Raw genomic sequence first — 26,807 nt, forward strand, 5'->3', positions numbered from 1 at the left:
CATCCTTCTCTCCTCTGCATGTGGAGGGGAAAAAACGCAGACTCCACCGTAATTATCCAGCTGGAACTGCTCATGGGGCCATTCTGGCTGTATTAAATTCATTACCAGCCAGAGAAACAGATTGTGAATACTCCCTCAGCACAGAATGTGTTTTCGTTCACATTAGGTTATAAATGACACTTTGATTGTCAGCTACAGAGGAACATCCCTGGACCTGGAGGGGATGCTCTGATACACTTGACTTCAGGTCCAACAGTGACATTGTTTCCTACTTCCTCTCTGTCTCTTGGAGATTTAAAAAGTAGAGGTCAAAAGGTTAGTGACCGGAAGGTAGCCAGTGGTGAATCCAGCACATCCGTGGAAAGATGCATTTGGGGAAACTCAATGGAAAGCATTCTTCTCCCCATCAGCAAAAAAAAAGGAAGCCTCAGGAGGTTTGAAGGATGAGGAAAATCCTCCGCAGTGAGACCACTTTCCTGGTTTGCTCTTCCGTAACAGGCTAGCCTGGAGGTTAAGTGAACTGGCTGCATCACAAGCACTGGATAATGGCTAACGTAACATGCTAAAGAACTCTTGTTTTTCATTTGGTTACTCAGCTTACCTTGTTTTTGGGTTGCTACACATAGTCTTTATCAAATGTACAGTAATAACTCGTTTAAACCTGCAGTAACAGTTTTCATGGCCAATTTTTTGGCAGCACAACAAGCATTTTTATCACCATATAAAGATGATGACAGCAACTTACATACACATCAAGCATAAACAGAGCAAAATTAGCATTCATTGTTTCTGTGAATCTGGTGAATTTAAGTCTTTAGCTGCTAAATGCTACACTATTCTCACCAGCTAATTGCTAACTTTGTCTGCGTGGTGTTTGGTGCTGGATAGGTAGTGTACAGTGGGTTTATCAGCAATTTATTATTAAAAAAAAGAAAAAAGAAAAAGAAAAAGCTGATTAGTCAGCATGAATCAAAACAATGAAGTTGTGAGCTGAGAAGCCAAAACAAGGAGCTGAAAGATGCTAACACGCTCAGCAGATATGCGGGCAGCTACAGAGGTAGGCGATAAGATCCACTCTCAATTTAAGAGTGGATCTACAGTATATGGTGGTAAATAGTGCGTGAAACTATTGAAGACCCGTTTTTAATATTTATTATTTACACCTGCAGACAGGAATGCTCTGTGTATTGCTCAATACAGCTTTCTCACAGCACACATTCTGATACGTTATACAAACACTGGTGTAACTAATAACATTAATTATAGCTACTTCACATTTAGGAGTTCCAGTTACAGGCTCCTGCTGTAGGAGGAACTTAATTGTTAATTGCTAAATGTTGTTTGCTGCACCTGTGCTTTTCCTGCTGTAATGAAGTTAAAATGGCTACTGTGGAAAAACACCTATTTTTGGCAATCAGGAGAGAGATTACGCTAAGTACACCCTTGACTGGACTGTTGCAAGAAGGCAGGACATTCTCTGCCTTGGTAGCCAAAATGTGTGTGTGTAATACACTTGGCTAATTTTGAATAGAGCAGTTATTATCAACTGTCCAAACTTTCATGGGTGGAGCTGCGAAAGGGAAATTAGTCAGGCCACTGAATCCTGTATTACACAGGAGTCCAAGTAGAAATCACACACAGAAACGGTCGGGTAGAAGCTTGGAAGTCAACCTTTATTGATACTGTTAAAAAAAAAAAGTGACGTCAACCAACAAAGAAAATCATATACAGTTGGCTCCACAAGTTTGAGACCACTTTCCCATTCACTTTGGAATGGGAAAGTGGTCTAAGACTTTTGGACCCCACTGTACGTCTTTCATTGCTTCAGTACTGCTGTTTATACTTGTAAAAAAAACACTGGTTAACATAATGCATCTCAACTCATCTTGGGATGACAAGTTCCCTTTAAAGCACTGATCTTACATCTATACTGCATTTATACTGTAATTCTGTCTTGGGTGTTTATCTTATTATTATCATAGCAAATTAGCAATGATGCACTGCTGAGACCAAGGCAACATTGTGTTGTATCTCTAGCCAAACATTCAAGTTGAATGTTTATTTCACAAATGAAATACATCCTACTTTCTCATTCACATGGTGTAATTAATAAATGTCAACTGAGATAATGAGATCTGCTTTGGTTTAGTTTCTCAGGGAGCCTCTGATCACTCAGTCACATGAGAAGAGGAAAAGGAGGAAGTCAAACCAAGGTGCAGTTTGATGGTGCAGCAAATTACAAAGTGACAAACCATAATTGTGTTTCTGAGTTTGGGATCTGGTTTACTTTCTTTTAAGGCACAATGAAATTCTTTGTGGTGCCACGTCAAAGGCAATACTGATCGACAAACAGTGACGTTAGCCAAAGATTTATGAAAAATGTTTAACTTTCAATAAATGAAATAAAAAGCCTGTCAGCCTGTCAGCGCCTATTATGCATTAGTTTATGACTGAGGGCTGCGTAGTCTCTAGGTTATGCTACCAATCAGTAGGAATTAATTAAATGGAGGTGTACCACTGTCTCTATTTTCCCTATGATAGTACCAGATTACACAGTTCTTTCTATGAATTTTCTCAGGAAAGAGTTGAGAAATGATTCTGAACTTACAGACCCATAAAATCAAATTTTCTTCCAACACTTTTATCCTCTTCAGCAATGAGGAAATCCTTTTTATGATCAGAGGACTTATGGAAATACAGTCAAATTTGAATGAGACATACATGATTATCTTGCCCAAATCTTACTATTTTTTTATGGTTATTTTAGCCATGTATCAGAATTAATTTGACAATTGTTACACATAGCACATTTTTATTAAAAGTTGTTTTGACTCCAGCAGGCTAATTAAAATTTTTAAGCAAGATTAAAAGGCATGTTCACTGAAAATGTGGATGTGGATTATGAACATTTGTGAAGCAATTTACATACGGACCTTTCCTTTAGCTCAGCAGTGGAACCACTTTTAAGAGGCGTGACTGATTACAAATGCATGTAATAACACAACGGTACAGGACATAACTGAATGACGTACATATTAATGAAAGTATTAAAAAAAAAAATCAAGAAGAAAATTCCAGAAGGCACTGGATATAAAAGGAATACCAACATTTTTCAACTGCTTTTCTACATCCTGAAGTCAAGATCTCATATTCCTGTTCTTTCTTGTTAATTTTTGGGGGAATGTGTTCGGCATTTTCCCCAATTTAGCATGTAGTCGCTGGCAGTGTCTTTTCACCTGCTAGAAAAGAGCAATGACAGCATAATGCACACCAACATTCACACAAGATTTGGTGTTTTTTTCCAATTTAGGCAACATAAAATGTCACTGGGTCACTTTCAGATTCAACAAATGTTTTTCAATGTAGCTGAGGCGTTGAGAAATGCTGGTAAGACTTTTAGCTGGCTAGCTGTTGTGTTTCTAAATTCTGCGCACAGTGTCCGTCTTGGTGGTTGGACACCTTGTCGATATTCAAGTACTCTCCTCTATTTCTCTCGGGGAGTAAAATAAATTAGATGCTCTTTGAACTGCCCTGCAGTTGCAATGTGACCTGCAATGTGACCGGTGATGATAAAACTGAAGACATAAAACATACATAATGGTATCAAAGTACAGTATCAGGATTGTGTATAAAAAATGTGAGGAGAGACGTTAACCTGATTTCTGGTTGCTCGATTTCAATGTCCCAATACTAACAAAAACAAATACATACTGTAGTTGCCCAGCAGTCTATGTGCGCAGATACCAAAAAAAAAACAAAAAAAACCCCAAAAATATATATTGTTGTAATCTAAATTCAACTACATGAAAAGATGATTAAGGACAATATCCAAAGCCTCAAAGACATCAACTGACGTAGCATTCAAAAAACGCATCTCAAAAGTAAAAACATACCTTCCATATTACATCTGTACACTTCCCTGTCACTGAATTGTACAAAGACTGGACCACAATATCATGTAACAGTATCATTTCTGTATTAAATGGTTAGAATTTGTTGGGTTAGCATGCTGTTGGATAAAAGAAAAAAAAAATCACTGAGAATCTGTGACAAATGTCCAAAACTTAATGAATTTTTTTTTTTTGCTAATCACATGATTTTCTTAGTTACTCAACACCATTAACAACATTGTTTTGAAATCCAATTCCCCAAAACCTCACAGCAATGGAGAAATAAGCCAATCCATTCTGTTCAAAGTTTAACCTGGTTACTCAGATTTCCATGTACAACCTACTTTTCACCTCAATTCTCAATAACAATGGCATAACTCAGTAGTTGATAAAAACAACAAAGAAATTTCATCCATTGCAGTATTCTTCTGTGGACTTCCTGTCCCAACATGCTTTGCTGTCCAGCAACAATCCTCCCTGATCTCACAACAAACGCCAACACAAAGTAAAATATTTCTCAGAATCACTGCATTCACTCTGTATGGGACAGAGCATTAAGTCAAACTGCTTGTTGAATCATTTTTCCTGCTCATTAGCGAATACTACTCCACTCTTCACTTTGACACTTAAAAAAAATGACACAATGGGTATCAAGGTTAGTAAAATTTCAGTTTTCATAACAAGTTTCTCTGGCACTCAAACATTTTCTTCCAGTAGAATTTATCATGCTGGCTGTTAGCATGTGGGTCATGACTAAATTACCAGCTTAAAGTTTAACTTGACACTCTTTCCCATACAAGAAGAGGAACACAGATTGACTGGGATTCAAAATCTTTGGCTTATAGCAGGAGTATCTTTGGCAGCGAGGACCACAGCCTTCAAACTGAAAGAACTGGTCAACAGAGCAGAGTAAGTCTGTGTATCAAAGCGGGTGCATTTGGGGGGTAGGAGAGGGGTGTGTCTATGTGATTCAGGGGCGGAGGCTGGGTGGGGGGCGCGACGGCGGTGGACACGGGAGCCCTGGGGGGGTGCGGGATGGTGGCGGACCTGGGAGTACCTGGCCTGATGGGGGTGATCTGGCAGGAGGGCTGCTGGAGGTGGGAGACGAGGAGGCGGTGCGGGTCACGGGGCGGTAGTCTGGCGGTGGGGGCGAGGGCGTGTTGATCGGGGTGCGAGGTGGGGCCTTGGCTGCTGCCGACTCGTCCTTCACTCTTGTGAAGTTGATGCAACGACCCTAAAGGAAAAGAAAGAGACATGCAAGATTAAAAAGGACTGTAAAAAAGTAATTTGATAGATTTTTTAGCCAATGTTCCACCACTTTGGTCCAAACTGAAATGTCTTAACAGCCATTAGATGGATCTCCCTGAAATGTTGTACAGTGCCATCATCAGGTCAAATTTTATTTATTATTTATGACCAAAAATGGACATGCCCAATGTATATAGTGCCACTTACAAATATTATAACATCAGCATCTTAGCATTGTCATTCTGTTTCATCCAAGTGTTTTCATTTGATATGCATTTTAAATTTGTGCATAAAAGAAACCACCAAAGATACAGAAGAAAAAAAAAAAAAAATCCAAAAAGTTTTTACTTGAAGTGGAAAAGTTGCTGTGAAAAGGCATATAGATAAAAGCAAATTAAAACAAAGTGCAATGGAAAAGACTTGGGGAATGAATCATGAAACGAACAGAAATGTTATGTTTTCATTATGTTTTCTATTACATCAGCTTGTAATGCCTTCCTCTTCTGCAACAATTTAATGGAGAATTAGCACCACTAGCCGTTTTTCTTGATTAAAAAACAAACTCAACTTATATTTGCACAACAGTAGAGGGTGGAAATGCACTTTAATTTCTATTTTCTTTTGCATTTTCTGGAAATAATGATATTTTAATGAAAGATGAATTTACACGCACACGCACACACACACACACACACACACACACACACACACACACACACACACACACACACACACACACACACAGGCACAGGCTCTGGCCATGACCCTGTGGTTAACTGATGTCATTGCCTTAGTCCAAATGTATTGCAGATTAGACACCTGTGTGTGTACCTGAAAGTGTGTGTGTGTGTGTTTGTGTGTGTGTGTGTGTGTGTATGGCCAGCTGGTGTTCCAGATTACACTTAAATCCCCGCTTTGACGCCCCCACTCCAAATTATCCCCGTTAGTCCAATGTTCTGTCCCGACAACCGTGACTCGCCTACCAAAGCTCCCCTACTTCTGATGAGACCATATGGAGGAGAAACATTGGAATTGAAACAGTGTGTGTGTGTGTGTGTGTGTGTGTGTGTGTGTGTGTGTTTTTGGTTGACTTGTGGTTAAAGGTTGCAGTTTCTCTGGAACTTTGCAAGAACAACTGGTGTAAGGGTGACTTATATTGTAAAACAAATTAATTTGTTCCAGAAGAAATCACAGTTCACTCCATAGCATCTCATAAAATATTACACTAACCACACATTTCACCATAGAGGTTCATAGAGGTTGCTGTTGTCATAGTTACCCCACCCACTCTATACTTGCATATGGTTGGCAGCCAGCATGGAGTGAAGTAATGTTAATCTGCTAATAACCAGTATCAGTGATTGGAGCCACAGGACCATGGTTTTACAGAGTGGAAAATGAGAGAACAGGAATTGATGTCACTCATAAAGCTGTGTGGGATCATTCCATCTCATAAAAGCATTACACATAATGGGTTGAACCTGTGTTTTTTTCAAATTTTTAAAAATGTTTTAATTTATTGAAATGTCTATGAAGAAAAGGCATGGTTTAAATAATGATATAGTGTAACATATCAGCGACAGAGAAAAAAAAGCTGGAGATTTAGAGAAAAACAATAGCAGACAGAGGAAAATAATAATAAAGCCAGACTGATCTGAGACAGTTCTTCAATATCCCACATTAAACTTTTGCCCTCTCCTCTACACAACCATTCCTGTCCTTTTTTATTTAGCTGAACATCTCTACATCTACCGCAGGCTGCTCTCAAACACTGATGTTGAACTCAAACTTGCCTCTCATCAGATTGGCCGCAGATTAAAGCTAGCAGGGAAGCTGGATGATTGCGATCTCAGAGCTCAATGCATCAGAAACTGAAATACATACAGTCTATACATGAACTCAGGTAAATGCAGAATGATGTCTCTGTCTCTAACACATGTATATAGTCACACTGAGGCAACATTTTGGCAGGAAATCAATGAAAACAGTCCTGGAGGACACATTCCAGTCATCCCGACTGGTAAATTAGCTGCTGAGAGCAGACACAAAAAGTTGAATAAACAGAGGGGAAAAAGGACAAGAATTTAGCAGCGACCTCCAGTTTCTGGTCTGTCGCCACTTATCCAATCTGGCATACCAAGACAAGGATGAAAAAAAGGCCTGTGTGAAGATCTTCCCAGCTTTTTAAAACTGTTTTCTTGCCTGAAGTAGACTCTCTCCTTTTTGGTAGTTTAATGCTTAATCTTTCCATTCTGAAAAGTGGGATGGATATATATTCATGTAACATGTCTACATATTGTATTTGTGTAACTGAATTCTATATATATATATAAATATATATATAAATATATATATATATATATATATATATATAGAAATTGTATATATATATATAGAAATTGTTCCTACTTCTAAAAGGTTTCATATATGGACATTCAGTATATGTACAAATATTACATTTGCGTATGGGTCTTCAAGAAGAAGATGTTGGGAAATAGGCTTCTTTGCTTCTTTGCCAAGAGTTGGAGGAGAGGTCAGACATCACTTGCATGTCTGTATGATAAGTAAGAAGCTACTGCACAGCAAGTATCAGGCTGACTTGGCTCAGCACAGGGAAACAGCTAGTCAGCCGCTGTTCAATACACCTACCACGCTTCCTGATTTCCATGCTATATCTTGTTTGTTTGATTTGTACAGTACCAGAAATGTAAAAACAAATCTCAGCTATACTCAATGAACACATGAGAAATACAAGATAATTAGTGAGGTGAGTAATTAGTAGAGGTGCTGGTTGTCAGGGTAGCTCTTTCCCCCTGTTTTCAGTCTTTGTGCTAAGCTAAGTTAGCCAGTTGGAACTGTTAATATTTAGTGTACAGACATGAAAGTGCTAACAATCTACTCATCTAACTCTATGTGACAAAGTTAAGGTTTAAAACCAACCAGATACTGCTGATTTCCATGTGCATGTTTTGTGCACTGTATGTTTTTTTTAAACTCAGCTTTGCTTCATGTACATTGTTCTGCTAGCGTCCAGCTGCGGTTTGAATCTCTGAACATTTTCCTGAATTAAAGAAAGCCACACTCACTTGGTGATCTCCTCCACTGTCTGCAGTCTTACCAAGGTCATAAAACTGTCTAGGCCTGGGCAAAATGTGTGTGTGTGTGTGTGAGACATGGTCAGTTGGTCGATGGAGACAGCCTTGGCAGTCGTCTGCCTTAGGTATTACCTCATGCCCTTTAGCCAGCTAAATACTTCCCTGGAGATGATTGTGTTTATATGAATAAGAGAGAAAGAGAAGGAGGGAGGGGGAGAGAGAGAGAAAGAGAGAGAGAGAGAGAGAGAGAGAGAGAGAGAGAGAGAGAGAGAGAGAGAGACTAGCTCTCATACTGTACTCTCTGACATCAGTGTAATTCATGTGGTTTGGTGACACACGCACTCATAATGGCTAACTCCTGTCTTGAATTTAGATAACATCATCTAGAGGCCTTAACTCTGGTCTATCACTGGTGAATTATGTGGTTATGTATGTGGACATACAGTATATATACATTATGCACACACAGCAAGAACAAACACACGCACACACACACTTATATTTCTATCTTTGTGAGGACACTAAATGTAACATAATGCATTCCCTAGCCCCTTACCCTAACTTGACCATCACAGCTGAATGCCCGAATGCCTCCTACCTTTACCTGAATCCTAATCTTGAAGCCAAGTCTTAACCTTCCAACGGTCCCTTGAAGGTGTTTTCAGAAGGTGAGGACAATCCAAAATGTCCTCACTCTGTTAGGAAAATACTTTTTTTGGTCGTAACTGTGTGACGTTTACAAGGACACACACACGCACACTCAGCCACTCTGCTCTACATCACAGTACTGTACAGAGCCTATGCTAAGCAAACAAGAAGAGGGGTTACTGGGTTCATTGCTGGGAAAGAGAAAAATGTGTGTGTGTGTGTGTGTGCGTTTGTGTGTGTGTGTAGGTGTGTAGTCAGAACAGTGAATGAACACTACAGGAGAGGAGATCCATTTTGAATTAGTCCACAAACTCATATGAATTAGTGCGCAAACTAACTACATTACTGTAATTACCCCAGGTACTGTATGAAAACTGAGTGATTCAGATTCACGAGTGAGTCTTGAGACCAACTCATGACTCATGTCCACCCTTGTACATCGTGTAGGTAAACAGCTAAAATAAGGTCAGCAGTAAACATGCTGACTCCCATGACAAACAAACCATCAGTGTAAAATGCTTCATTTCCTGTGTGGTAGAGCATTATTACCCGTACGGAGCTAACCCACAGGGATTGTTTCAGACAGGAAATGGGAAAGCTTTAATGACCTGGATATGGGCTGAATTGGTGTTGCATTAGTTGTCATTTATTAGGAAATGTTATAGTTTTATTATAATGAAATACATGGAAGGGCAAATATACTTTCACTGTGCACTTTAAAACAGACCCTGAGGCTAAAATGTGATGGCTGTGCTGCAACATTCAGACATTGTTGTGGCAAATGTCACAGCAATGAAAAACAAACCTTGGCGACAAAATGACCAATCAAGAATCCACACTGCACTCGGCCAACATGGTCTCATGTAGGAAGTGAGTGCTTGTATTAACTTGAAAGTCTGGCAGCTTTGGAGTGTGAGACTTTGCTCTAACAGGTCTGTTCAGGGTGGGACTGCTGCAGGAAACTTAACACCAAAGAGCTTTTCAGGTAACACTTGAAGCAAGGAAAGAAGTGCCCACTCTTTCCTCCGTGAAATATAGAAATGAACTGGCCTGCTGGTCTGGGAGATTTCAAACAAACCGCAAATGACTTGAGGAGGCAACAATTTTTCAGTGGAAAGAGACACTCACTTTCTTCTAGAGAATAAGCATTGCGTCATGCAGAACTTACATATGCAGCTATTGCTAAGGCTTAGACAAATTTTGTGACAAAGGAAATGTAATCCAAAATCATTTTTTATCTGATCTGCCAGTTTTCTTTGTTAAAGATGTAATTGTAAGCTAATGGTGACTTTCTTTGTCTCATCTGTCTCAGGGAAAGCTGAAAGCTTATCTGGCGGCAAATCCTGCCTCTATACCTGCTCGTGGTGCCAAGAAAACACTCTTAAATGTGGAATTCTCGTTAAAAAAGATCATCGGAAAATTTTCTGCTAATAAGGCATGGTTTTAACTAGTGCTTAGAGTGGGACCTGATCAGCAGGAGAGTCGACTGTGGAGAGGAGGAAGAGCAGAAAAGGTGTGGAACAAACATGCCCAATTATATACATTTAATTAACATATTGATGGATGTGAATTTACATTTAAAACATCATAAAGCCTACAGAAGTCCAGCTTCAGCTTATGTTTACTATCCACCACTAAATTTGATTTCAAATCAAATTAGTTAGCACCTTCATTAAGACTAATGAAGGTGGAAATGGTTATAAAGAATCACCAGCACAAATTTTAACATTAAAACTGAATTTGCTAAATGTGTCATGGAGGTTTAAAACCCTTGAGACCTTCCAAACTCAGTGAACTCTCATCTTCTCTTCACATCAACACAAGTCTCTTATCTGAGGCTTTTTGATACAAAGCCTCTGGACATTAAAACTAAAACATGTGGCTGATGTGGGAAGAGATAATTTTTACCATGTTACACACACGAACAGATCAGAAAACATAAGGATGTGACAGAGTGCGAGCTGCGGTTCTGCTTTCTATCAGATTTATGGCATCTAATGTGAAGCAGGTGTGAGAGTGAGGCTGGCTAAACAGGATGGAGCCAGGCCAGCGGAGGTGTTAGCCAGCACAGGAACACCAGGAGTGAGGGAAACAGAGAGAAAGTTGGAGGAGGGTAGGACAGGATGAGTAATCTGTACAGATGACTGAAACATTTTCAGGCTGTAGATACATCAGGGTCATTAAAAATGAGCTAGTTTAGAGCATAATAATGGGTTTCTCAAGCTTTTTGTCAGTCAAGACGAAGCTTTTCTCCCCCTAAAGAGGATTATCACACATGTGACTGTATAAATGAAAAAACTTGGTTGATCATAAATGACAAAACCTCAAAATTTTGCAGTTCCAGCATGAAGGGAAGACAAAAACCCCTTCGCCAAACAGTGATTGACCAATCATAGCTTAGAAATTGTAACTAGACACAGCAGATCTGTCAAGCTTTGGCTTTCTCTATGTGTTTAAGTGATGTACATGGGGTTGGACTAAGGGATGTAAATAGAGAAACTGAGGGTGGTGTCTTTTTAAGTCCTTACAAAACTAAAAAGTGTAAATCAAAGTGTTTGTTTATCTGCACTAAAATAAGATGCTAACTAATGCATGGCTAACTAGCTTCCCACTGTACCCACAGTGAGCTAGCCCACTGTTAATTCTGAGGCCAAGGAGCATTTTATACTGCCCCAGAGGACAATTTTGCTATCTTTTCTTTGTCTCACAGAAATAAATAAGCTCTTATTTTGTGATTCTGACCTGTTTCTTGTAGAGAAAAAAGGAGCAAAAGAAGAGATCACAGTCTGAGAAATCAATCCTGTCCAGTTTGAGAATAACAGGAGAAACACAAGAAAAGCAGGAGATCTTATGCTGTGCTTACGCCTTCATTTGATCACAATCACAATTTCAGGTGTTGTGCAGGCTCATTATTAAAGCCAATCAAGTTTTCTTTACTTTTCTTACTGTTGTCTTAAAAGCTGATTATTTCAGACAAGTAAAGATGAGAGGAGTGTGAAAGAAGGACTATATTAAGTTCCTAGGATTGTAGGACATTAGCATCTCTGTCCTGCACTTTATTGGGCTTCAAAAGTGAAATGTACTGTTGGAACTCATGAACAGAGACGCATGAGTCTAACCTCTGGAGAAAGGGAGGGTGAAAGAAAGGAAGAAGAGGGTGGTGCTGCTGTGGGTCACTGCAGATATAAAACTCTACAGGAGGGTGGAATCGGAGGCATAACAAATGTGTAACGGCGGAAGTGAATGAGAGTGGGTGTAGGTGAGAGCATCTGATAAAATGAAATATTCCCACAGCACACCACTGAGGTACTCACATGATCCCCGGGCTGGGGTCTCATCAGAGAGACCTGGTCGTACCCGCGGCGAAACAGAGCCCAGATAGCATCCAGTTTACCCTGAACAAGACAGAAGAAAGGGAGAGGGTTAACAGCTAGTCACATCTGGACACCAAACTCCTCCAGACCACAATCCTTTACGTAATAAAATCATATTAATACTGTTTATTCTGTATCAGCGAACATTTAGTCTGTGGTTCTCAGTGAAGGCCAAGAGTCTACAGGTTTTGACCCCCAAAAAACACTAGGGCAGCTGATTTGACTGATTAGTTCCTTCCTGTCTGTTTGAAGCCTTTTAATCAGTGGTTAGTCAATATGATTACATCAAAACGTGCGGTTATATTTTGGTGCATTTCTCATTAACCTAATACACGACGCATGAACCTTTTATTCCCTCTAATTGGGCATCTATGTTTCCACAAATAAAGTTTTCCTTCTCACAAACCTGATGATCTGCCAGGGATAAAAATAAAATGAAAGATTTAACAACTGAGCAGGAGCTTGCTTCCAATACAAAGGGAATAAATGATGATCCCTGCAATAACAGTAATAAAAATCATATGGTCCCACAAGAACTGGATGAGGATAACACTAACCATTAAACTTTTGACAAACTGCTGAATGATAAAAGCCACACTCTGGTGAATTAAATGGATTAATGTGGAGAACCCTCCTTCCTCACATAATGGGTGAGGTGCAGTTGTGATGTTGCATTTGCTTGAACCACAAAACTGACGACTCCTGGGCCTCATAATGAAGCACATAATGAAGAGGAAGGAAGTCAATACTTTAAACTGATTTAAAATCATACATGAAAAGATGTTCAGGTGTAGAAGAGACCAACCACAACCCAACACACACAGACTAGTCAATATACTGTATGAATTCACCTTTTTCAAGGAAAATGCATGAGTGTAAAATGTCACTATGAATCACTGCAGTGCTGTATGTGGTGCTTTAAAGTTGTAAGGTAGCAGTGTGTACAGATAACAGTACTGCTACTGTATAAAAGGCCAGTGTTACTACACAGAGCTGTATTGTAGTGAATGATTGAAGCACAAACAGCACTGACGCCAGGTCTAATAATGTCTGACTGTCTGCAGTGTATGTTGTATTACTAGTTACGTGTGTACATTGATAGTTGTTGAATTTTGTACTTATGCAGCAAATGATACATAAACACAGCCAGTACAGGCTTTATTTCTCCCTGCTGTCTTGAGAAAACCTTGCAGCTCCACTTGTGGTGCTTTTCATGTTTTAACTTCAGCTGGAGGATTTCAGGCTCTGGGCTCAGAAAATTTTGCCACCCTCAGTTATTTGACGCTCGGTGGGTAAGAGCTCAAACACGCATGGTGGTCAAACTGTAAACAAGGCAGATTTTTGAGTTCCTGAAAAGCTGGTATTTTGTTTCAGGATGGCAAGGATGCACTTATGTGTGTGATTTTCCATAGACTGTCTGCCTAAGTAAGTCAATTAATGCTATTATATAATGTATCTATTATTGTCTGCTGGTGGTGAGGGAAACCGGGGCTTTATTTACCCGGATGGGTGTGTACCACTTCCGGCTCTGAGGCGGCTTCTTGTTCTGAGGTTTCTTAGGTTTGGGCTCGAAGGGTTCGTACTCCTGCTCCGGCATTTTCACCACAGCATTCTTTGGCTTCTCCAGCTTAGCCCCCTCCTCGGTTGAACCCTTTCCTCCCCAGCGCACCTACGGACAGTAGACAAAACATGAATATACAACAAAACAGAGGCAGCGAATGTTGTCAAAACTAGTCTAATTTCCATCAGCTTTTTGGGCTGCAGATTTTATGATTACCTCCATTCTCTTGATTCCTCCAATTCCTCTTCCTCCATAATATGAAGCATCCACAGTCGGCCACTTCTTCTTAGGCAGCCCATCTTCATCATCTGACTCCTAAAACATAAATAATGACACAAAAACTGACTTTTTTTCCTCTCTGATATACAGTACGTTCTAACATACAGAGGCCACCAATAGCTACGAAATAAAATAGATGTATTCATGGCTTTTCATGCAGATTTTTCTAAGATGATCTTGCAAAATTGCATTTGAACCAGTTCACAGCCTGAGATCCTCAGGCAGACATCTCTTAGGTGTTCCTGAGGCAAAGCTAAAAACCAGAGGTGACAGAGCTTTTGCATTCAGAGCCCTGAAACTCTGGAACGAGCTGCCTGAGGAACTCAGGTCAACAGAGTCATGACCTCTTTTAAATCTCTTCTTAAATGTACTTTTATTGTAGAGTTTTTCTAGATTTTACTTAATTTTACTTAATTGGTAGTTTGCACTTTTACTGGTGAAATTGTATTTGATTCTGTTTTTATTGTCCATATTACTAAATGACTAACTATATGACCTGCATGTTTCATTCTGCTGCTTTGTGTAAAGCACTGTTATGGGGGTTTAGAAAAGTGCTCTATAAATAAAGATAGTTATTATTACTATTATTATTATTATTATTATTATTATTATTACAGTTTCCATATTATGATATATTATTATATAGAAACTGTAGTACAATTTAGTAAAGGAATCATACTTGCACTGTATTCTATTTGGATTAAAATGTGTTTGGTTGTGATTAAATAGGCAACAATGCAATGTGTATGTGTGTGTGTGTGTGTGCGTGTGTGTCTGTGTGTGTGTGTTTTGACTCACAGGCTCAGGAGGAGGAGGAGGAGGTGGTTCTTTGATCACCTGTGGAAAAATAAGACACATGACATGTTCACTGTTATGAGAGCTGGAAACAACAGGTTCTGTTTAGCTTGTCACAAACATATTAATCACGTTGCCTTTACACCGCCAGCTCTTAAAGGAACTCTTAAGAACTTTCATGTTTTAATGTTTCTTTTTTTTGTAAGATGACTTCCTGAATGTAGTGTTTGTTTCTTACCACAGTGCAGCAGAGAGGCCAGAACCACCACATGAAGAGCAGGGCCAGCAGCAGGAACAACACCAGCAGGGTGATGAGGAGGATGGTGCCATCGAACTGGTGAGAAGAGACAGAAACACATGACAGTTTACTTTACTACCATGAGTCTGACATAGCTTAACAGAGATTTAAACTACAAGTATATGTGAAATAAACGTCTTTGCTACTTTGGTACAAGTAATACTAGGAGTAGAGGTTTTTATGCTACTTTCTACTTTTATTCCACTACACTTGAGAGGCAAATATTTCACTTTTTGCAGCCCAACATTTAGTAATTAAAATAATTTCTACCAGCTGCAACATTACAATGATATGTACATGGATGCATTGATATTAAAATCCAATAATATAATATTTGATAATATAATGTATTTGATTCTGAAATGGGCTGTGCTGTTTATCTAGTACTTTTACTTTTGATACTTACTTAATACAGTGGTCCTGAAAGCTCAACACACAGCAACTTAAAAAATCACTTGCAAATAGACAAAACCCCCAAAAATGTCATAAAACATCTTCATCAATTTGACAACACATGTGCTGCAAATACATACAACACAAGCAGATACAGAAACGCACTTGCAAGTAGCAAAGAAGACAATGGAAGTGTTCACAGGGGCAGACAATGAAGTGATGAACCTGCTGGGACACAGTTGTTGTTTCCAAGGGACACAGGAAAGTGATGAACCCTGCTGTGCCGTCTTGTTGTTAAATACTTTTAACTTCAAGAGTCACACATATTGACTGTGGCCAACTGGTACTTTCATTGTCTTCTGTGCTACTGGCAGCACATATCTGTATTTGCTTGTGTTGCAGCATGTATGTCAAATTGCAGCAGTGATATTATAAGTAGCAGTATAATCGTAGCAGGATGATAGGAAGACTGATTTTCTTTCTGTCAGTGTTAATATTTTTGTTTTTCTCACTGACAGTACCTCATGTAAGTTGTGTAATCCCTGAATGAATCCATCAGTTTACATTGCTTACTTTAAGCGAGGCATCTGTGAGCCAAACATGGTTCCTATTACAGACCACAGATGAGAATTCCATGTAAAGAGACTCTCCCATATCTAACTTGTGGAAAAGACGTGGGGGATTCATCTGAACTCAGCCGTGGGGTCGGTCACAGACGGCAATAATGTTCACTGAAACCAAATTACTATTTCTAAGAAATCTCCCAATCAGCAAGTTAGCAAATCTTGTGGGGTAAAAAAAGATTCAACAGTGACCACATCTGCATTTTGCCGCTTACGCACATATGAAGTGTGTGCGTTCCCATGCTATATGGGCATATTTTGTGGGCAAACACCAAAGCCTGAAACCCATCAATGTGACACTTTGACAGAGTTTGGGGAGGGGCTGCAGGGGTTTACAGGGTTTATGAAGTTTGTTTTCTCACTTGATTTTTCCATAGGCTTGCATGCTGTTTATTGGAGTGGGCGTACACATCTCCAGTTAGCAACTTGTCATGACATCCTAAGGCTGATGTGTTTTCAGCATATATGGTTTCGTTTAGCGGCGAGAAGCAGCTAATTGCGATGGTATGTTTAATTGAGCTCTGTATATCACTAACCACAATACAACAGTTTGAACTCACAGTGTTTTCATGGGTATGATGTCACATGTACTGAGGGAAAACGGCTTCAAAGAACACATTTCTTTTTTGCTGGGAGGGAATCTGCTGCCATATGTTCCAACACACGTTTTATTTTGTTAAATTGCTTTAAATTGTCTTAAATTGCATCTTGTTTAATCTTGGTTTTTTTAAGGCAGTGAAGCTCCACCCTGCTTCATGCTGACACAGCTATATACAGTCTCACACCTGGGAACTATAAGAGTCTCAGAGTGCACTGAGCAGCTCCAGCTGAGGGGGAAATGGTTTGCACAAGGGCACTTCAGTGGTGGCTGTTACAGGATGCTTCTCTTTCACTTTTACAACCAAAATGTTGAGATTTGAGCTCAGCCACTTCATGGTCATGAACTTGCTTCTCTAACCTCTCGTCTCCTGCCACCCCAGGGGGTTCAGATGGTCTTTTTTTCGGGTGGATCACTACTTACAAACCCCCGTGGTTTGGCTCCCAGAAAAAGGGGGAAAATAACAAAACTGAAAAAGGGAAGATGAAAGAGATAAAGGACGTAAGGAAACTCACAGCAGAGAGCAAAAACAGCTGGCGTCTAGGAACATTTGGTAAGAGATGGAGATTGGAGAAGTGAAAAGAAGAAGAAGGGAGAAGATTGGAGACCACAAGCGACACTAGAAGATATTTTAATATATTACAAAACCTGCTAAAAATCTCAAGAGTAAAACCTCAATTTCATCTTGGAAGTTGAAAAACTTAAATTTAGCCATGGAAGATATTACAACCTACTCATGTACAAAGTCCAAGGCTTTCTTTTTCCTACCCATACTGTAATTTTTGCATAAGAAGAAGTTTGGTCAGTTTTAGCTCTCAGATATTTTAAAGCATGTTAAAAAAACCCAGGAGTTTTGATTTAAGGTACTCTAATATAATTCTGCTGAATCACACACTGAAAGATTCATTGTGCAGCACTTAAATGCATCAGTTGAGGGGGGTATTAGAAGCTTCCACTTACACACTCTGTGGTGGTGATGTGTACGTTGCTGCTGATGAAGGACAGACCGTCATTCATGCTCACTTGGAGATAAATCACCCTGAAACAAAACAACAGACACACACAGGACAAGTGAGTATCTCAATGTTGTGATGTAACATTCAAGTGGCAACCCACAGTAATGTCACCCATTGGTTTGTGAGCTACTGTTTTGAGTTTAAAATGTGGCTGTCACCATCTTAATTTTTATGAAACCAGAGGAAACCATATTTCGACAAGAAGGTGGAGCTGAGGAGGAGTGAGGGGTGGATCTGACCTGCTCTGTACTACAGTCTGTCAGTCACACAGTAGCCACGCCCTAATGCTTACCCTGCTTTAAGGTTTATTTTCCTCAACAAATAACCATAATTTAAGAAATGAACATCATGTTGTATTGAGGAAGACTTGAAACTAGTGATTGAGACCATAAAATCATTAGGAAAATGTTTACTGAGGTAATAAATCAAGTGAGAAGCAGGGCCATTTTCCCATAGACTTCAATACAATCAGACTTCTTTTCGCAGCCAGTGGAGTCGCAACCTGATGGTCATTAGACAGTATGCCGGTTTAAGGCACTTCTACATTGGCTTCACTTTTCAGACCCAGAGTCTACGTCCATCTTTATATCCAGTCTATAGTAAAATCACTGTTACTGATGTTACATTATTAGATCACACTCAGCATGTATGGATCAGTTTATTTAGTCTGAACTGTTTCCTCCTCAAGCCCAGTTTGTTTGATCAGAGTGATGTCATTCAAACTTAGGTTCATGCCAAATTACATCATTGAACCGCCTGCAAACTGTGAGCTAGACTGTTAGAAATGAGACAATCACAAAACACACAGGGCTTTGAGTCAAAGGAGACAGATTTTCAAGGTAAGAAGAAAGTGACGCTCATATTCAGCTGTTACTTCTTAGATTACAGAAACCGGAATCAAATTAGTTTAGACTCGTTGCAGCTGCCAGAATCTCTGACCTGGCAGGAAGACATATCACCAAAACTCTGTCCAATAAATGAGCTACTCAGTCAGTCTTGTGACTTTTGTTTACGAGCCTTTGCCTCACTTTGTAAGCAAACTTGTGAGCAAACTAAACCCAAATGAACCAAATACATTTTTTTCATTGTGGTTAAAAACAGAGAAAAAAACACTTAAACAAACCGTGGGCGTGATCTTGTGACCCAGTGAGCCACACCGCAGGCATGGAGGTCGAAGAAGGATATGAGAATTTGAATAAAATGGAAATAGGAAAAAACACAACCTGCCTATTCAGATTTTTTTTTTTTATGGTTGTGGTCAGGTTGTGTGTTGTTTGTTTTCCAAGACATGACACCATGCTCCTTTGAGAACAACTCGAAGGAATGACAACAATCTCTCACACCAGTCCTTTTTAAAATTCATCTCTACATTGAGCTGCAAAATTATTTCCTTCAGTGGCACCATTATTTGTGTATTTGCATGAGAAAACCCTCTGTGGATCCTGGCCTCCTAAGGTTTTTGGAACTGCAAGAGTCTTTCTTGATGGTCTGAATCCCTCCCTCCTCTGAGAGGTGAAAAACAATTCTGAGAATTTCATGTGATGTGCTGTTCCTGTTCAGTTCCTAAAAACATTTGGATGAAAGACATGCTTTCTAAACTCCCCTCCACCCCCAGGTGGATGAGAATGAGGTCTGGCAGATGGAAAGCAGGCCGTGTGACTGATAAACCTGTCTATACTCTGACTCACAGAGCTGTCTGAGTTGAAAAATAAAAGGAGAGTGGAGAGAGAGCAGAGTTGGGTTAGTGGGTGAAGTTCATGATCAATAGCATACATACTTCACTGACAACAAAGGGCTGGGTACTCAAACTTCAAGACAGTCTTAGAGCTGAAGATGTGGCAGATTGTGTGTGTGTTTTTTTTGATAAATCTCTGTGTGGTTGAAATGTGACTGGATGTGACCACTTACATACAGCTCTGTATAAGAGCCAAAAGTCCAGCCTGGGTGTAACCTAATTAACCTGGTTTGGTTTTTGTTGGTGATTAAAAGAAGAGACAGAAGAACAGTGATAAGAAGAAAACTGACCAGTGTGAATTTGAGAATGTGGAGCAGGAAATGTTTGTTGTCGAGCACTGTGTCAGACAGCTCTTCAGCAAGGAAATGAAACAGACAGGGCAGACAGTTCAAGTATGAACACACACATATACACAGCTGAAAGAGACAGAGCAGACACGGACATTCATCTGCCACTCATTAGGTGGTGCGGGTCACCCAAAGACCTACATTAAAGCACTTAAACAAGTACCTCGACATAGCCTGCATTCCTATTTACTTGTCTGCTTGTCTTTTGTGTATAACTGGCCAAATATAGACAACATTATGTCATGTCCTGATATTTCCAGCTGGATATATTTAGGCCATCTAAAACATCAATAGCAGATGGCAAGTTTTGGCGTCAGTCCCTCATAATAAAAGAGCCTTCTTTTTAGAGCTCATATTTTGCACCAACATTCAATTATACTTGAAAAAAATTGGTAGAAGATAGGCTGGGTTTCTAGTAAAGGGACTGCGTAATTCTCAAATTTGCTACCAGATATAAATCACTGGTTTGTGATATGAACAACTGCTAATTCGTCAAAAACCAAGTTCATTTGTCTGGGTTTCAGTGGAGCAGTTTAAACACTCTCTCAAAGGTTTTTCCACCCTGCCGAGAACCAGGCTGCATACAAACACACACGGCCACACACTTGAAAGAGCAGACAAGCCGCTACATGGCTTTGATCAGCCAAAGAACTGGACAAGGAGACAGTTGAAAGACTGACAGCGGATGAAAAAGGGAGTTTCAGCGTGACAAAGATAAATAAATGAGAGATACAGAGAGAAAAATGAACAGACGAGCCTGCAGGGAAGGTGGGTGGGTGGTGGTGGTGGGGTCTGGAAAACAACCAGCGAGGCGGTGAAAAGAGCCACGGTGGCACCAGAAGTAAAGACAGAGGTGGAGAGAAAGAGGAGGGGAGGAGGGAAAGATAAGTGTGGGATTGGTGAGTCAGGAGGTTAAGTCTTCAGAGGGAAAGTGATTGAAAGTTTAAGTGGCAAGTTTAAATTTAATAAGGTAGCATGAAAAAATATACAAACGCAGAACTGAACTGACTTAATGGGACATTCAGGGATAGGCAAAGGCCCATGACGTATCCACAGTTTTCATCAGTCCAGGTTGTCTTTCACCATCTTTCACCACTGCTGTTAAAACCCATTTCTCTCTCTTCCCACACCATGGCGAGTGTAAATATTAACTGTAAATCTGATTTATAGCTTCTGTGGGAGAATACAATTAAAGAATTTGTATTGTAATTACAAGTCTCCTTAAAAGGTCAAGAAAGCGTGCAAAGAAAGATGGGACCACTCCTCCCCTCTTTGTCTCTCAATGTGTTTAAAGTCTTTAACCACCGTCCACTGAACCATATATTCTGTGGCCTGGTGTACTTTTCCTCCCATAAAGACTAAGGTTAGAGAGGTTTGTGGATTGTTGATGTTGGACCACGGTAGGGCTCTAAAAGGAGAGTATGGTCAGCTGATGAGGAGCAGTTCTGGCTGGTGGTAGGGTTACACCAGCAAACTGTGTGACCGTCGTGTGGTGAACGTTCGACTAAACCAACCTCAGTAGTCTTAGTTTTCCCGACACCTTCCTCCTTTTCTTCAGTGAGCCAGAAAACAATGAAGTGATTACAAGATCTTCTCTCAATTATCTCAGTCTGTAGCCAGCAGTGTGCTCTCACGGGCAGGTTGTCAAGAAAAGCAGAACATTTCTTTTTGATCAGAAAGAAATGTTCATACTGTCCAATTAACTGTCTGACAACGCAAGGGTCTGATCTGAGTTGAGTCATGTTCTTGTAAGTTGATCCTCCCTCATCATGCAAATGCACAGGGACTGTTCACTTGTATTTTTGTTTTTATAATGTTCACTTGTATATGGCACATTTGTCATTTCGTCGTAATTAACAGTATTTTTAAAGCTTATAAAACTGCATTAGATTTTTTTCTGTTCACCAGAACAAGCTTTAAACACAGCACTGACATATTATAAAGTTCTAATGGGAAACATGTTAGCAAACAGCTGCTCATTTTGCTGCTCCAGCAGACAGGGAACGACATTAACGTTCATTTGGAGTTGCATTTCTGACCATCTTCACAATGTTAGTCCAATATTTACTTGCTTTTTAGCTCTGTGTTGGTTTCTCAGGGAAATGTCTGGCTCTTAAGCTGCTTAATTCACCATTATGTTCAGCAGCTAGATGCTAACTGTGCCTGTGTGCTGTTTTGTGCTGGGCAGGTAGGGTTGTTTTGCAGGAAACAGCTGCTTGCTGTTAAATAACACTGGTGTGAACAGTGAGACTGAACCAAAAATGCACAACTTGTGGGCCAAAACCAAAACAGTGAACTCAACGTACACTACTCCAAAACTCAAAGAATCTGGACATATCCTTTTCAGGTTCTTGCAAGAATCTGGATCCTATCTGGAGATTTCTTGATATGACATCTTACGATGCCGTGATCGAAGCATATCTAGTCCAGATTTCATCATACAGTATATGGGTCATAGTTCGGATTCTGGGATATTGTGTGAAGTAAATATGCTCCAATGCTCCATAGAGCTGAGGAGAGCTGCATCACTGGGTGATAATTCTCTGTGGGTTTATCAATATGAGCAACCGCTTTCACATTACACATCCTTTGTTAATATAAAAATTTGAAGAGTATAGCAGAACAAATTTATTACGGATACATGCTTAACAGCTGGACCACTTTCTGCACTAAGACAAAGGAGTCAATTAAAAAAAAAACACTCTCACTTTTTTTTTTGGCATCAGAATTTAAAACCAATGACCTGGCAAATCATCAGCTGAGTCACATTAGCTTTCCAGTTTCTAGTCTTGGCTTTCTGCTGGGAAGCTTCTGCAGTTGTTTTCACTGCTCAGCTCTAAGCAGGACAGATGCATGAAGGGTTTACCACTACATGTGCTGGTGTGACTACAGAGCTGCTTGTATTTTGCTAAGCTGTACTGGGATCTAGATAAGAGGAATGCGGCCATGGAAAGGGATCGTAAAAAGAGCTAATGTATGGCAGGCTTCTTATGGTCTGTGCACATACACACGTGTATGCATACATGTGGTTTTCTGTATTTGAGGCAAAGAACGTGATCTAAGATGCACGTGGATGCCACTGAGTGTGAAATATAAGTGCTTTCCACTGAGAGGCAGTTGAAAGAAGATCTGTGAGAATAAATGAAATCATAAAGCCATAAAAAAGACGAACTTACTTCCCAACTTCATCGATGACAGGAGCTGGACACAGTAGGAATGTGTTTTCTACTCCAGCCGGCTTTTCATCTAGGACGCAGAGACAGTAGTTTCATAAATCTTTCTGAAGTAGACTCTGACTTATTTAGCTGTCTGTCACTGTACTATATGGGCACTCTTTAGACCGGTATGTGTAAGGATGAAACAGCTAGATTTTGATCAATAAAGGCTTTAGAAGGTTTTCAAAAGCTGATATTTTGCATCACAGTTTCCATGAGAGCATGTCCCTGGTACACAATTACATGTATGAGTTTTCTTCTTGTGAAGATTCACTTTTAAGGACTCAAATATATTGTGTTTTGAGGAGTTTGTTGTATCTCCAGAGGTTATTTTGTACAGTCGCACATTTTCTCATGAGGAATACACAGGTTCGCACACAAATGAAAGACAAGACTACTATAAAATCTGCTACAGAAAGCTGGGTTTACATGAGAAGGAAGGAACAACCAGAGGTGCGGCTCTACTCACTGATTGTAATGGTGTCGTTGATTTTGAAGCTGCAGAGCACCTGGTTAATGTTTCTGGCATGGAGGAAACCGTTTCCTCTCACCACCACTTGGAAAGACTCTGGTTACACAACACACATTGACATTATTACATTTCAAACACTTAGCAGACATTTGATGCTGTATTTGTTGTACATGAAGCTCATTTTCATGTTCAAGACTATACAGTTACATCTCACACCAAGCATGGTTAGAAGGACTGTGTTTAAATGGTTTCTTACAATAATTCAGTTTATTTTTTGGTTTGAGTGCACCAGGATGTATCTGAAAATATGGGGCTCAGTCCATCAAACTCAGGAACTGTAGTGTGGTTCATTAGGTGTGAAAACATAAAGTATCATAAATAGAAAATGCAATATTTAAACTGTAGAAGGGGATAAATAAATAAATAGTACTAACTCTAGACTAACTAGTCTGTCTGACTACCATTTTTCATTTTATTATTTTGTAGTATGTTTACTTAATTTAAATATGTATGTATATGGGAATCTACTTGTACATGGTTATATATGCTCATATATGTATTATTTTCTTTCCCTTTTTTCTAATATTGATTTTTTTGTTATCTAGGTTATTGTAACTGTTCTATGAACAAAAAAGGAAGAAAGAAGGAAATTAATTTTGCATGGAGACAGGTTGTGAAAACTAACAAACTAGTTAGTCAAATAAATGTATGAGCTCTAATTTGCTCTAATTCTCCAGCTAGTGCTGGACATTAACTTAAATACCTGCAAATTTGCATATTTAAAGGTGTGACTGGACCTGCATAGTTGCTCGCTGCAACAGCAGGCCAGTGAATATAATTCAATCTGTCAAGTGAGAAGCTTTCCCTTTTAAAGGGTGAAAGTAATTCACTGCTTAAAAAAGCAAAAGCAGATGTGAAAAACAATAAAAGTCTTTTTGCTCTTGCCAGAAATGTTTAATCAACCCCTGCTTTTATCTGTTCATTTGTGCCTTTTAATGTCCATTTAATGTTGCTTTAGCTGTCATAATCTTTCTCTTGGCAGGACACTAAAGCATGCTGTCTACTTTATGTTTCAGCTGCAGCCAATCTCACCACTGCTACTCTCTTGCAGTTAATCCTTTTCATGAGACCCTGTGACATTTTTCCCACTGTGGCACTGTGTCCCAGTAGATTTCCTGTAAGTGACCTGGATGCCCATAAATGGTCATTTTTCAGTCTGGGATTGTCATTACTGAAGTGGGAGAAGGAGAAATGAGGCACCCACTAATGAAATTAACACGCACACTTTGAGAAATGATGACAGAGTGGCATTTGTGTCAATGACTCAGGCGGCACCGGGTTCAGGTTGTGCATTTGTGTGTGTGTGTGCGTGTGTGTGTGTGTGCGTCTCTGGTTTCTCACCTCCTGCACACACACTGGAGGGCTCAGCTGCCAAAATTTCAATGCAGGATTTCTTGATGATCTGGAGGGGAAAGGAGGAGACAAGACAGTTATTGTTTTTCTACATAAAAGTCCGACTGATAACAATCTGCTCTTACATTTTTCACATTTAACTGCAACAAAGATGAGATACAAAGAGCTCACGCTCATTAAAAATATCCTCGGCCTCACTAAAAATGTAATAATTTCCTTAAAATACTGCATCATTGTGTGTCTCATTAGTATTCATTCACTTAACTGATTGCTAACCCCTCCTCTGAACAGTGACTGTCCAGTTATAGCTTAGCAACTTTAACTGGGCACTGTAGACTTGTTGAGCTTTGGATTTCTCCTTACCCAAAGCACTGTTCAATGGGCTGCAGCAAGCAATACTATGTAAAGACTTCAGAGGGGGGCATCTTTGTCTTTTTTTTAGCCTTTTCAAACTCATAAAACAAAGTGAAAGTGTAAAGAATTGATTCAACAGTGCTGTTCTCTGATCTATGATAAGTAATCATTAGCATGTCCGGCTGATTAGCTGACTACCAACAGTAGTAGAGTTACTGTCAAAGAGCACAACATGAGCTTACTGCATTAGCATGTACTGCCACAGGTTACGGGCATTCAAAAGCTGCTCTCACGAATAGTGCAGTATTTACTTTCTGTGTAGCAGCTGGTCTCGGATGCCATCAGAATTAAGGCTAACATGCTAATATTAGCAACTCTGTCCCACAGCCCCGGCCAGCGGCCCCCAAAATAGCATAGGTTCACTGATCCTTAAAGCTTTTTCTCATGTGATGTTAAAATTGAAAACTCTATGTACTCTTTAAGCACCAACACTGTAAAAGCCAGTGTAGTGACTGGACTGACTTATTGATGAGCTTCACCCTCAGCTATTACTTCTTAGATATATTCATGTTACAGTAACTGAGTGACTTCTACGTAAAACATGTATATTTGTACTTTTGACTGTTCTTCAATATCCAAATAAGAAGTAAAAGTGAATTCTACCGACACAGAACACATGAATGTGGATGTCTGCCTTGTTTGTCAGCTTTAGCTTTGGGACAACTTCCCTGCACAGAGAAGTGTTTATTTACCGAATCAATGACCCCGCGGAGGGCGTGGAAGCCACCCAGGACAGGAAACACATGCTCGATGGTGTCTGCAATGGTGGCCAGCTACAGGAGGAGAGGAGAGGGAGAGGTGTGGATGGAGGAGAGAAGGGGAGAAGAAGTGAGTAATTAAAAGAGAAGAATTAAAGAATCAATTCACAAAACCTTTACCAGAAAATTGAGAAACCTCTAACATTCAGTTCACTGACAGATTGCTATTTGATATTATCATAACAATCTTAAAGTGGCCTTAAATGTAAAGGTATGACATTTTAGACACCGTAAAGAGGAAGAACTGTACTCCCATTCACATCCTGTGCACATTAATAATCACACATTCACAATCAGGTAATGGGTCAGTTTACCATCAATCTAAACTTGAGAGAGCTGGTTGAAGCCAATTGTGTCTGGTTACAATCCCATAGCTCTCAAATATCCTTGCGTGTTGGAATCTGCAGCAGCTCGGAGCTAAAAATCACTCAGATTGGTTTTCAGGAAATTTTAAATTATGGGTTAGCCAAATTGCACAGGGGCCACTGAGCACACACTGCAGCATGCAACATGGAGGTAACAGCATTTTGGATGTTTCCACAGCTCTTGCGGTACAGTACATGCATGGTAAACTGTAACTGGCTTGAAGATTTTAAAGATAATCACAGTGAAATTTAGGGAATTATTTTGGGATA

General features: G+C 39.7%; 1 protein-coding gene across 1 annotated transcript in view; it reads right to left on the reverse strand.

Annotated features, from left to right (window-relative positions):
* Window positions 1-1,654: 1,654 nt before the first annotated feature.
* Window positions 1,655-26,807, reverse strand: part of antxr1c (ANTXR cell adhesion molecule 1c) — a 40,151-nt gene continuing 14,998 nt past the window's right edge. The window contains exons 8-18 of the mRNA XM_071462671.1: window positions 26,107-26,187; window positions 24,989-25,049; window positions 23,585-23,683; window positions 23,077-23,146; window positions 17,763-17,841; window positions 15,129-15,224; window positions 14,894-14,932; window positions 14,033-14,131; window positions 13,757-13,924; window positions 12,196-12,276; window positions 1,655-5,124 (exon numbers count right to left, since the gene is read on the reverse strand). Of these exons, the coding sequence (XP_071318772.1) occupies window positions 4,861-5,124; window positions 12,196-12,276; window positions 13,757-13,924; window positions 14,033-14,131; window positions 14,894-14,932; window positions 15,129-15,224; window positions 17,763-17,841; window positions 23,077-23,146; window positions 23,585-23,683; window positions 24,989-25,049; window positions 26,107-26,187 (1,137 nt within the window). The 3' untranslated portion in view covers window positions 1,655-4,860. The remainder of the gene's footprint in view (window positions 5,125-12,195; window positions 12,277-13,756; window positions 13,925-14,032; window positions 14,132-14,893; window positions 14,933-15,128; window positions 15,225-17,762; window positions 17,842-23,076; window positions 23,147-23,584; window positions 23,684-24,988; window positions 25,050-26,106; window positions 26,188-26,807) is intronic.

Source organism: Trachinotus anak, unplaced genomic scaffold (assembly GCF_046630095.1).
Source record: "Trachinotus anak isolate AG129_WGS33_773 ecotype Australia unplaced genomic scaffold, CSIRO_AGI_Tana_v1 ptg000025l, whole genome shotgun sequence".
Taxonomy (NCBI): domain Eukaryota; kingdom Metazoa; phylum Chordata; class Actinopteri; order Carangiformes; family Carangidae; genus Trachinotus; species Trachinotus anak.